The sequence below is a fragment of the Bufo bufo genome, chromosome 9 (genome assembly GCF_905171765.1).
Source record: "Bufo bufo chromosome 9, aBufBuf1.1, whole genome shotgun sequence".
In the NCBI taxonomy this organism is placed as follows: Eukaryota; Metazoa; Chordata; class Amphibia; order Anura; family Bufonidae; genus Bufo; species Bufo bufo.
In genome coordinates, this window is record NC_053397.1 from 71,332,024 (window position 1) to 71,345,706 (window position 13,683).

A 13,683-nucleotide genomic window follows, 5' to 3' on the forward strand; every position below is an offset into this window, starting at 1 on the left:
ATAAACATTTAAACTGCCCATACATGATTAATGACACCAGGTGATGGAGGAACAATCTTTCTGGGAACGTTATGCCAATGTTCATTCAGGGAAAGATCTTTCATGGACTAGCAAAGGCTGTCTCCTTTAAAGGTGATGAGGGTTCATCATCAGTTGGCTAAGATGATTGTCCATTAATTTTCACCCTACAAAAGATCGTTTTGGTTGATCTGTATGGCAACATTTAGGCTCCTATAACCGTAATCTCTTGTAATGTTTCCGAAGACAATAAGGCAGTAGTACAGAACTGAATTTTCTTCATCTATTTCAGTAATAACAGCAAAACATAATGCAATTAATGGACAAAAAATAAAGTCACAGACATTTTCCCAGCCTAAGACAACACAGAAAAGAAAGTCTAAAATCTGACATAAGTTAATGCATGTGGGCAATATTAAATAGCTCCCAATGGCAATATTGCTGGGCTATACAATCAGTGTCTTGGATAATGTAACTAATTCATTGAATTTATTGTCAGTCAACATCCTTCAAGTGAATGATCTAGTCTGTTTCAAAACACAATTGTATACATTCTTGCGACGTCTCAAGCTTGTGGATGTGCTTCTTGATATTCTGCAGTAAATTTAGTCAGTAGGTGAAAACATAATGTATCCATGTATACCTGGAGTCATTTTCATGGGTGTACTGAATAATGAACCATGTGTCATAAATCCAGAATGTCACAAAGTCAACGTCTTCAGCTCAAAGTGAAGGGGCTCTTTTATAGCTTCAGAATACACAAATGGTTTTTAAGGTCATTCCTATAGAATGTATCCATAGGGGTTCATTTTATTTAGGTTCAACCTCAGCAGCAGTTATGTAGAATGTTCCAAATATCTTCCATGAAGTTCTGGTGACCCATGTGATGCCAGTGATCAAGTGGTTTTTCTTTACATAGTCAAAATAACGAACAATACTTTTTATATTGTGGATAATAATCCAGTGGAAATTGTTTCTAAAGAGTCATGCATGACCCGAATTTTCAGTAGCATCGTGAACAGCCATTATCTCTAACTTGGTCCGATTGACTAGAAATTGCAGACAACCAGTATAATTTCCAGTTCCAGATAACATTCTTTCAGCAACGTCTAATGTTGCTTTCAGGACGTAAAATATGAACTTTGCATAGAGTAAAGACGATCAATGGGATTTCCCACTCGAGTCTGCAGTGACCCTACTTCAGGTGCTGCTAGAAGACATTCACCCAAGGTAAGGGAAGCATCATCGCTGTCCATGTCATGGAACATGGTCTCCCCACCTGGAAAACACAAGTTGAAGTCTCATTTTTACTGCTGCGTGTTGATTAATTAGTAACACATAAGCACATGATGGGATACCTGGCTGGATATATCATCACACAGTGTAGGCGTCAACATGGGAAGTCAGGACAGACCAAACATCTGATGTGTACATGATGTTCAATGTTGGATAAAAAATGATTCAGCATGTTAATTTTTAATGTAGCCAATCTTTGTTTTATAGATAAGTCGCTTTCATACTTGTCTGGTAACCTCTTATCACCTCTCCCCTTTGAGAACACTTGGCCAAACCACGTATGGGTTACTCATTAGGAATCGCTGTTGGCTGACAGCTATTGAAAGTCTGGCTAGCTTGAGAGTCCTACTGAAACATAAAGGTCGTCCATAACTTAAAGGGGTTCTCCGGGAATTAGGAAAATAAAAATACTGAAATATTACTTTATTATAAACATAATCCCAAATACCTTTCATAATGCCTCGTTTTGTCTGGGGAGCAATCATTATCCGCCGTTCTATTAGTACACACAAAACACAAGAGGACAAGTTAATTCACAACACTGAGATGAAGAGCTACAGTACTTCAGCCTCTTCTCTGCTGTACTTGTAAGGGATTATGATCTTGAATACAGTTTAATATGATGAATCTCTGTATGAATAGAGATTATGAGGAGACAGAGTACAGAGAGAAGGGGGGGATGTGGATAATATACAGTCCATTACCACAGCCCCACATCACCACAGTCTGTCCTGGTTGTCCTCTTTGTACTTCATGTCTCCTCATGAACTCCATTCCTACAGACTTCTAGCTGAAGATCTTATCAGCTGTATTCAGGATCATAATCACCGACAAGGAGGGGAGGCCGATGGGGCAGCTCTTTAGCTCAATGTTCTGAAGTAGCTTGTCCTGCTGTGTGGACAAGTTTTGTGTGTACTAATAAGACAGCGGCTATTTTATTTATCCTAATGATTGCTTCCTAGACAAAACAAGCCATTATAACTAATGAAATATATTTGGGAATATATTTATAATAAAATAATATTTAAGATTTTACCTTTTCTTAATTCTCAGAGAACCCTTTTAACCCCTTAAGGACCCATGACGTAAATGTACATCATCTCTGGATGTGACTTAATGACCAGAGAAGTACATGTATGTCATGGTGATCGGGCGGTAGCAGGAGCTGCGCCTGCGCGATCAGCGACAGGGGTCTGGCAGTAACTAATAGCTGGACCCCTGCTGTATGTGCCGGCATCTGTGAAATCACCAATGCCGCCGCATTAACCCCTGCATGGTCGCGGTCAGCTCTGACCACGGCACGTGCAGGCTTCAGACATGTGTGGGATGTCCATCGGGTCCCCACGCTGCTGTTATAGGGACCCAATGGCAGGGAAGGCAGCCTGATGCCTTCCTTAGACATCGTGGCTGCCTTCCAGGAGAGCCTGTGTGAGATCCATCCCCCTGGATCTCACTGGCAAGCAGGCTGAAGTGTATTACATTCAGTAATACACTTACAGCCAATGATTTACAATACAGAAGTATTAAAAAGCATTGTAAAGGGGATCAGAGCCCCAAAAGTTGAAGTCCCAGAGTGCAACAAAAAAATAAAGTGAAAGAAAAAGTTTAAAAAAATAAAGTTTTCACCCAAAAAAATGTTGTAAAAATTAGGGAAAAAAAGAAAAGCAGACATATTAGGTATCGCCGTGTCCGTATTGACCGGCTCTATAAAAATATCACATGACCTAACCCTTCAGGTGAACACCGTAATAAAAAATTAAATAAAAACTGTGCTAAATAAACCATTTTTTTGACACCTTACAGCACTAAAAGTGCAACACCAAATGATCAAAAAGGCATATACCCACCAAAATAGTACCAATCTAACTGTCACTTCATCCCACAAAAATTACAATCGCCCAAAAAATAAAACTATGGTTTCCAGAATATGGGGACACTAAAACATGATTTATTTTGTTTAAAAAATGCTGTTATTGTGTAAAACTTAAATATATAAAAAAAAGTATACATATTAGGTATCACCGCGTCCGTAATAAACTGCTGTATAAAAATATCACATGACCTAATCCCTCAGGTGAACACCGTGAAAAATAAAAAGGGTTTCAAAAAAGCCATTTTTTGTCACCTTACATCACAAAAAGCGTAATACCAAGCGATCAAAAAGTCATATACATCATAAAATAGTACTAATCAAACCGTCATCTGATACTGAAAAGAATGAGCCCCTACATAAGACTTTCGCCCAGAAAAATAAAAAAAACTATGGCTTTCAGAATATGGAGAAACTAAAAAATGCTTTATTATGTAAAACTGAAACAAACAACCAACAAAAGTAGTCATATTTGGTATTGTCGCATCCGTAACAACCTGCTCTATAAAAATACCACATGATCTAACCTGTCAGTTAAACATTGTAAATAACAAATAAAAACGGTGTCAAAAGCGCTATTTTTTTGTTACCTTGCCTCACAAAAAGTGTAATATAGAGCAACCAAAAATCATATGTACCCTAATTTAGTACCTAAAATACTGCCACCTTACCCCCATAGTTTCCAAAATGGGGTCACTTTTTTGCAGTTACTACTTTAGGGGTGCATCAGGGGGTCTTCAAATGTGACATGGCAGCATAAAATTATCCCAGTGAAATCTGCCTTCCAAAAACCACATGGCGCTCCTTTCCTTCTGCGCCCTGCTGTGTGCCTGTACAGCAGTTTACGGCCACATATGGGGCGTTTCTGTAAACTTAAGAATCATGGAAATAAATATTTAGTTTTGTTTGGCTGTTAACCCTTGCTTTGTTAGCGGAAAAAAATGGATTAAAATGGAAAACCTGCCAAAAAATTAAAATTATGAAATTTCATCTCCATTTTCCATAAATTCTTGTGGAACACCTAGAGGGTTAACAAAGTTTGTAAAATCAGTTTTGAATACCTTGAGGGGTGTAGTTTCTAAAATGGGGTCATTTTTGGGTAGTTTCTATTATGTAAGCCTCACAAAGTAACTTCAGACCTGAACTGGTCCTTAAAATATGGGTTTTGGACATTTTCTGAAAAATTTCAAGATTTGCTTCTAAACTTGTAAGCCTTCTAACTTCCTCAAAAAATAAAATGGCATTCACAAAATGATCCAAACATGAAGTAGACATATGGGGAATGTAAAGTAATAACTATTTTTGGAGGTATTGCTATCTATTATAAAAGTAGAGAAATAGAAATTTGGAAATTTTTCAAATCTTTTGGTAAATTTGGTATTTTTTTTATAAATAAAAATGAATTTTTTTGACTCAATTTTACCACTGTCATGAAGTACAATATGTGACGAGAAAATCTCAGAATGGCCTGGATAAGTAAAAGCATTTTAAAGTTATTACCACATAAAGTGACACATGTCAGATTTGCTAAAAATGGCCTGGTCCTTAAGGTGAAAAATGGTAGGGTCCTTAAGGGGATAAAGAAGATTTCAAATACAAAACAACTTACCGTAAGGATGCATATGGTCTCCTGGCATCTGCGGAGGCGTAAGTCCTTGCTGGAATGGGTCTGAATTATATATGTTTTGCTCTATGGAAAGTAGATGTTGCTGAGGGAGTGATGTAAAGACATTCATGATTCCTTCAATGCTGGAGTTGCTGGAGTTGTGTGTTTGTGCTGCAGAGTAATCAGTAAAAAACAAGTATTTGACTACGTTCTAGAAATGTACCAGAACAATCTGTATCAGCAAAGGCATTTATAATCAGGACTAATGCATCACATTTAATATATAAATATTTTTATAGTTAGTATTTAGTATTAGTAGTTAGTATTATATTTTCATAAATGAGAACCTTATGTATCAATGCAGTCAAGTGACTTATTGGGCTGAACTTCTCATTTTATTTATGTATAATGTCTGAAGACAGTTTTGCTTAAGTTTGCGTTGGTGTACTTTGTGCCAAATTTATGAAATGTTGCAAGTTTTTTTTGTTTTGTTTTTTAATTTGGCACATCTTTGTCTAGAAATGCTACTCCGGTTTTAATGCCATCCCCTACTGGAGTTTGCGACTTTCTGCAACTTCTTAAATGTCACTATGATAAACCAGGAGTGAATAAAAATGATATAGCTAGCAACACCCAGTTTTCCACCCACTTTTTAAAATCTGCAGTGTTAAAATGCAAAAATTCACAAATACAGATGTAGCAGAGCTAAACTTGACTGTAATAACACATGGCACAGTGTTAAATCTTGGTTATCTCGTGACAAAAGCTATTGAAATCCATTGAAAAGTTAGTTATCCTTTTCTTGCCATTCTTTGCTTTATGCCTTAACCATCAAGTTTAGCTCGGCTGCATCTGTAAACTCAAAAAGAGGCAAAACTCTGGGAATGCAGGGCATGAGAAATTCTCCCCACTGTCTATGACAACCAGTTACAGGTGTAGTTTAGAAAATGAAAACTGAATTACAGTTTTATGTAAATGCATTACATTATTCATCTCGTACTATAAGTTATATCCTGTATTATAGTCCAGAGCTGCATTCACAGTTCTTGAGGCATTGAAATCCTCCAGCTTCTATTTTAATGACTGAAACAAGCTTGACCTGCAGATTCTGGGAAATGCAGTCTGTGCACCAGACACTGTACAGTAATCTGTACAAAAATAGCTGTACTGCTGCAATAACGGAGCTCAGCAAAGGGGCTGTCTGGAGGGATACACAGTTTTTTTGTTTTTACAAGGGCCAAAATAGGTTAAAAGTAAAAAATAAGAGCTTACTCAACTGACCGATTCTAACGCCATGGCGGTTCCCACTTCTCTCTGCTTCCTAGTCCTGGCCCAACACACAAATGGCTTGACATTTTTATCTCAGTAATTTTCTGTGTGTAAAGCCAGGACCAGAAACTAGAGAGCAGTGGGGCCAAAGTAACATCGGAACAGCAGTGCTAGTTCTAGACATTTAAAAAACAAACAAAAAAAAAAACAATGGCCCAGATTTACTAATAAACTTAGACAGGTTGTCTAGACTTTCACCACATTTTTCGGAGGAGCTCAGGCTGGACGATAAATCTGGTGCATTAATGGACACTTTTCTCTAACTCTATACCAACTATTGGTTGTCTTACCTTTAGACAAAACTTTACACCAGAATTGTGGTGCAATTTTGTCACAAAATGTTGCATCATAGACCATGCCCCTTTTGCACCCTTCGTGCCATGCCCACCTTCCCACCTAGCAAGTCAGAAAAAAATGTAGAAACCCTATTTGCGCCAAACTGCTTTACAATTGTGCCAAGTTGCGGCACTTAGATTCTTGGCACAGGCAAATTAGTAAACCTCGCCCAATGTATCCTAGACCCTAGACAACCCCTCTAATGAGTCTGTAAACAGATTTGTTGACTGTTTCCAATGACAACAAAATTATAAATTAAGCTATGAAATAAAATGCATACTGTAAGCCCATACTACAAAAATGTTAAAGGTTAAATCTACATGTAAACAGCCTAATTGACAATAAGATAATAATACACTGTAAAGTATGAAACTGAGTAGTAAAAAAGATAAGCCAATAAATTATTGAATAAAGCTCACATAATAATGATATATATATAGCATATAACATTTTATATATATATATATATATATATAATTTTTGGAACCAGTCCCTTACTGTAAAAATACCTAGTTCCTACACACAATCCTACCTGCTGGTACACGGGAAGGGTTTTGCTGATCTTGCTGCTGTTGCTGTTGTTGCTGTCTTCTTGCCAACTTTTTCATCTGTTTAACAGAAAGTACAGGAATAAGATTTCAGAATATAGGTGTGTCTATGTAGCATTCTGGTAATTCAATCAGTGCACTCTGTTTATAAATCAGATCCGGGAATGGCATGATGAGCTCTTTACATAGCTTCACTGATAACATTATTTTGGCAAGCAGGAACAATGATTGAGTGGCATATGGTATTACGGCATGGATCTGTTCACACTTCTAAGATTCTTCCTCTACAAGAATATTTTATCTAAAAAAATACATAACTAAACATACCCATTTTTCCACCAACTTATCATAACTGGAGAGAGAGGTGTAAAAATGCAAAACATAACAAAATGTTTGCGCAAGAAATACCAAAAAGTTGCAAAAGCCCTATTTTGTCCGTTTTTGATGTCAGAATTCTAGAGTACAGGGCATAATAAATTCCACCCCATGATATACAGACAGTTTGGTTGTCAAAATTATTACGGCCTTCTTCTGTATCCTACTAGCAGCAGGTGATTACCGTTCAACAGTTAGAAACTCCCAACTCCTGGCGATATAGTACTTTTGTGCTTTGTAAGATGCGTACCCCTCAACAACACTTAATAAGAGCATATATCAGAAAGCCAAAATACCAGATTATTGATCTGAAATGTTGAAGGGGCTCTCATAACACTGAGGCACCTGCTGCACTCAGTAAGTCATACTCTGCTACGTATGCTGTAGGTTAAACCTTTACTTTAAATAGTGTTCACCAAAGTACCATCAGAGTACTGATGCTCACCTAGAATCCAAAATTGGCTGCAGATACTGGTGAAAATATGGTAAATTTGAAGCTTAGCTAGAAGCTCCATGAGAGTGGTCAGATATAATTTTCAATTAGTGAGCTGTGAACATGTGGGGTGCTTAGGAAAATAAGTGACCTGGTAAACTTGTGTGGAAGTCAGACCCTGGTATATGCAATATCTTGTGGTTTAATAGCTTGCTTCCGATACTGCCATTGAAAAAGATATGATACGCAGTTTCATTTTACAGTTCCCTATCAGTATGTCTTTGGAGTGTGGGAAGAAACTGGAGTACCCAGAGGAAACCCACGCAAACACTGGAAGAACATACAAACTCCAGGCAGATGTTGTCCTTTCTTGGATTTGAAACTAAGACCCCATCACTGCAAGGCACCAGTGCTAACCACTGAGCCATCATGCTGCTACAAAGAAATTCCAACCAAACACATTTATGACCTATCCAAAGGTAATGCCAAAAATGCCTGATGACTGGTGGGGTTTTAACTCTGAGACTTGCACCTCCCAAGAGAAATAGGAGCAGAGTATAAGGATTGCTGGTCATTAGTGTTGATTGCGAATATTCTGATCGCTATTTTTTTCGCGAATCTTGGCACTTCGAAAATTTGCGACTATCTAGAATATAGTGCTACATATTCGTAATCGCGAATATTCTAGATTTTTTTGTCATCAGTACCCATGATCCCTCGCTGCTTCTTGCTTGTGGGCCAATGAGAAGGCTGCAATATCTTTGACTTTAGGAGTAGTGTTGATTGCAAATTTTTTATCGCAAATTTTTATTGCAAATTTTCTAAATGTCGATTTTCACAATGAAGAAGATAATGACTGGAGATCACGAATTCTTGAATTTATGGAGAATATTCGACCTAAAAATTAGCCAACTATCGTCCATGCCGCTCATCACTACTGGTCATGTATGTATATGTTCCTCCTCTCCAATAAAGGAGATACAGAAATAGCAATCAAGTGAGTGTTTCATCACCTAGCAGCCATTTTCTGGTATATCCTTTGGACATTCCACCAATAACATTAGTCAGAAAATACAGGATTGGTTGACATTTGCTGTGATGTGGAACGACTGGTTCATAGTGGACTCAATGAGATTTGTCAGGCATGATATAAAATTAATTTGAGATGATAACAACACATGCACATGCTGTTTTAGATTTCTTACCTTTGCTCTTTGATTCTGGAACCAGACTTGCACTACACGGACACTAAGGCCAGTTTCTGCAGCAAGTGTCTCCCTCACCTTTCAAGGGAAACATCAAATAGTCAGTATACGGAATATACTGCCTAAACTCATATGGGATATGCCATCACTTTATGTTTGATTGGTAGGGTTCCAACTGCTAGGTCTCCCACTGATACTTAGAACAAAGTGGACACTGTATTGATTTAGAGATGTATCCCCTTCTTAACGGGGCTATCCAATAAAACATATTTATGACTTATCCTCAGGATAGGTCATCATCAGTATCAGATCTGCGGGGGTGCGACACCTAGGACCACCACCAACCAGCTGTTAGAGGAGGGCTTGAGCGCTGCAGCCTCTTCCTAGGCCAGTGACATCACTGTACATTGGGTTCATGCAACAGTTTATATCCGTCCGAAACCCAGCATTCTTGCCAGAAATTGTCCGGAATACTGCCGGACCCCATTGCTGTCAATGGGGATCCAGCAGTGAATTAGAGGATCTGGCAACGCCAGATCTGTGAGATCCGGCAGACTGCTCTGTGCTGGAACAGCCTTCTGGATCCACAAATGGAAATGTGAATGAGGCCTAACTTACTGATTTGGGAGAGAGATGGGAAAAAAACTGCAATACTGCTACTGAGTTTTCATGTTGTAAATTTTGTGTCGTTAATTTTTCGGCAGAAATAACACAATAACTTTACTCTCTGGGTCAGTACAAATACTGCAATACTAAATATGTATTTTTTTTTTTTTAAGTTTTACTACTTTTGCACAATGAAACCCCTTTTTTAAAAGAAAAATTGTTTTTGCATCACCGCATCCCAAGACTTTTTTTAAATCACATTTTGTTCAGCTTTTGTTTGTGACGAATAAGCAAAAATTAGCAATTCTGCCATTTTTTTTGTACTGCATTTACTGTATGGTATAAATTACCTGATAATTGCGTAGTGTGGGTCGTTATGGAAACGGCGATACCAAACATGTGGATGAGGTTTTATTCTTGCAATATTTACAACTGTAAAGCCTTTTTTCCCAATAGAATTTTTTTTTAAACGATTTTTTTTATCATTTAATAGTCCCACAAGGAGACTATAATAGGGGTTTTTCTGATCGCTTCTAAAATACTGTACATTGCGCTATTTCTGTAACACAATGTATTTAAATGTCATTGCTATACTTACATTCACCAGTAGGCTGAGCCAGAGAGGAGCAGCCTGCTGGGACATGCTAGAGTTAGGCCTGGTGCCTTCACTAGGCCCTGGCGTGCATGCACTGACATCAGCACCCCGAAATCTCATCTGCAGGATGGTAATGGAAGACAGAGGGACTCCACTCCCTCTGTAACCGCCTACATGCACAGGCGCTATTGCCCACGACGGGTTGAAAAGCCTGGATCAATGCTCCTGACTGTCTGGGCCATAATTTTACAGCAATGCTCCCGCTCTCCACTGCATGGGAGACCCGTGCAGCACTCAGACTAAGCTGGCATAAAAAGGCGGTGGCCCAGTATAAGGCCATTTAGTGACCGCTGTATTGGCGGTCATTAATAGGTTAAAGGACTATTTGCATTTTAGACCATGCTTACATTGGTTCTATTCAGAACCTCCATCTGCATTTCCATCAGATTTTAAATAAATAGTGCTGCACCATGAAAGAACCCCAGCAGTCTCCACTGCACATCAATGGAGTCCATTAGGCACCTATGGGATCTGTTGTATGACAGATCTGGAAGAGGGTCATGACTTTTATTATACATGGAATCGACGTTGAAGAACAGAGTTGTATACATTTATGGGGGAAATGCACTACTTCCATTTCTATGACTCTCACTGGGTGGCAGAATGGGGTTCCCTTCACCCACCTTAATGATTTGGTGCCCCCTATTCTCATAGACTTTAATAGATATGCCATGAAAATTTTAATGTTTTTATTCTTTCATAAAATGGTGAAAATGTGATATTCCTTTAATAAATGTTTGCCCAATATTTTCACTTTCTAAAAAGCCCATGGGTGTTTGAGTAACAGAATGACATCATAAAATATATATCTGACAGAGGGAGAGGACATATGATCAGCACCATCATACCTTTCTGCATGGTTTAGATGACACCTCAAATGAAGCTTTGAAAGCCCTTCTCTGCTGCGTTGTCAGAATAGTCCTTGGTCTTTTAGGTCGTTTTTGATCTTTACCATCCTCAATTCCTTTACCATCTTCAAATTTACCATCTTCATCATCATCACTCTTACCTACAATATATGAAGTCAGAAATCAAGAATTTTACTCATATGCATTAGAAGTACAGTTGCTTACTATTATGGTCTAAATTTTTGGACCTTTTTATGCTGAGTTCCCCTTTTGCTCCTTCTCTCAGAGGTCAGCACTGTTTTTTGGCTGCTATATGGCTGCTACCCCTGCCATGGTCGGTGTGTACCTATTGACTGCTTCTCTCTTTAATTCCAGCTTGACACTTAGGCTGGGTTCACACGGGCGTTGCGGGAAAATGTGCGGGTGCGTTGCGATTTTCCGCGCGAGTGCAAAACATTGTAATGCGTTTTGCACTTGCGTGAGAAAAATCGCGCATGTTTTGTACCCGAACTTCTTCACAGAAGTTCGGGCTTGGGATCGGTGTTCTGTAGATTGTATTATTTTCCCTTATAACATGGTTATAAGGGAAAATAATAGCATTCTGAATACAGAATGCATAGTAAAACAGCGCTGGAGGGGTTAAAAAATATAAAAAATATTTTAACTCACCTTAGTCCACTTGATCGTGGCCCAGCATCTCCTTCTGTCTCCTTTGTTGAACAGGACCTGTGGTGAGCATTAATTACAGGAACAGGACCTTTGATGACGTCACTCCGGTCATCACATGATCCATCACCATGGTAAAAGATCATGTGGCATACCATGTGACGTACCAAGGTACTGTTCCTGTAATTAATGCTCACCGCAGGTCCTATTCAACAAAGGAGACAGAAGGAGATGCCGGGCCGCGATCAAGTGGACTAAGGCGAGTTAAATTTTTTATTTATTTTTTAACCCCTCCAGCGCTGTTTTACTATGCATTCTGTATTCAGAATGCAATTATTTTCCCTTATGAAAATCGCACCGCATCCGCACTTGCTTGCGATTTTTCCAGGCCCAATCTGCAATGATTGTGATGTTGGTTCTTGGCAACCTCTTACTTTTAACTTATAAATGACAGACCACTGAAATCAACTTACCTGTCTCTACTTTATTCTGCTGTTAGTATGGGCAGCATAAAGGTGATGACAGGTTCCCTTTAAGCAGTGAATTACTGGGTCACTGCGAAAACCAAAGTATTTGTACATAATCTATGTATTGTAGCTGTCTATTGTGTCTATTACATATGGCCTCCTCCATTTTTGTTCTTCTGTAATTGAAATACCTATTTTAGTATATTTTATGATAAGGAGATTAAGATTCTAAAAGTTATCTGCAAAACTAATGAATATTTCAGATCCTAAACTACCTGTAATGGAGCATAAATTATTAAGAGCACTTTTTCTTTACTTCCATTACAGCCAATTTGGAAAGGAAATGATCGCTGAATTAAAAGAGCAAATTTATATGTCTACGAGGCTTGATTTAGAACGCAGCGGGAAGATGTAAGTATCCTGTTAATTAATAACAAAGTAGCTGATGATAAATGTTCAGGTCTCTCCCATCTTCCTCTGATTTATGACATTACTACAATCATTTAGATAATCTGTACCATTTATATCACCATTAAAGACGTATGATTTATTTTTTTATATTTAAAGTTATTTATTCATATGTCCTCATGTTTCATTTGTTTCCTTAGGGTGGGTTCAGATCTGCGTTCTGGATTCCATTATGGCTTTCCGTTATAAAATGGTTATAACGGAAAATAACGGAATCCATAAGACGGAAGGACGGATCCGATATGCTGCCCATAGACTTGTATTATGACAGATTGCAAAACAGAAGCCTTTAAAAGGCATTCCGTTTTGCTTTCCGTCTTAATTGAAGTCTATGGGGAAGCATAACGGATCTGTGTGGTTTCCGTTATGCAGAACGGAGAAAAAAAAAAGTCCTGTCAACATTCCCATAGACTTCCATTAAGACGGATCAAAACGGAATGCCTCTAAAGGCTTCCGTTTTGACTTCCGTCTTATGGATTCTGTTGTTATAACCATGTTATAACGGAAAGCCATAACGGAATCCAGAACGCAGATGTGAACCTGCCCTTACCTGAATTACTGCTTAAAGGGGTTGTCCGCTTTTTACAATTAATGACCTATCCTCAGGACAGGTCATCATCAGATCAGCAGGGGTCCATCTCCCGGCAACCCAGCTGTTTGAAGAGAAAGCAGCGCTCTTACGAGCGCTACCTTCTCTGCTCTGTTAACCTGCTCGCCGCAGCAATTGCAGTGGTGAGCGGGTGTAATTAAAAGTATGGCGTCCCCATTTACTTCTATGGGACGGCTTTGTAGTATTCCCTTGAACAGACAGAGCCGTTCCAGTGAATGGGGACACCATATTTGTAATAAGAGATGAGCGAATCGAATCCGAATTTCAGGAAAAATTTGATTCGCACCAAAGCCGAATTTCCTCGCGCTTCGTGGTAATGAATCACATTTTTCCTAAAATGGCTGATG

The 13,683-nt window shown here is 38.6% G+C and overlaps 1 protein-coding gene across 1 annotated transcript in view; it reads right to left on the minus strand.

Moving 5' to 3' along the window:
* Window positions 1-432: 432 nt before the first annotated feature.
* LMX1A (LIM homeobox transcription factor 1 alpha) overlaps window positions 433-13,683 on the minus strand; it is a 108,608-nt gene continuing 95,357 nt past the window's right edge. Inside the window, exons 5-9 of the mRNA XM_040407322.1 lie at window positions 11,126-11,286; window positions 9,017-9,094; window positions 6,988-7,063; window positions 4,794-4,961; window positions 433-1,297 (exon numbers count right to left, since the gene is read on the minus strand). Of these exons, the coding sequence (XP_040263256.1) occupies window positions 1,140-1,297; window positions 4,794-4,961; window positions 6,988-7,063; window positions 9,017-9,094; window positions 11,126-11,286 (641 nt within the window). The 3' untranslated portion in view covers window positions 433-1,139. The remainder of the gene's footprint in view (window positions 1,298-4,793; window positions 4,962-6,987; window positions 7,064-9,016; window positions 9,095-11,125; window positions 11,287-13,683) is intronic.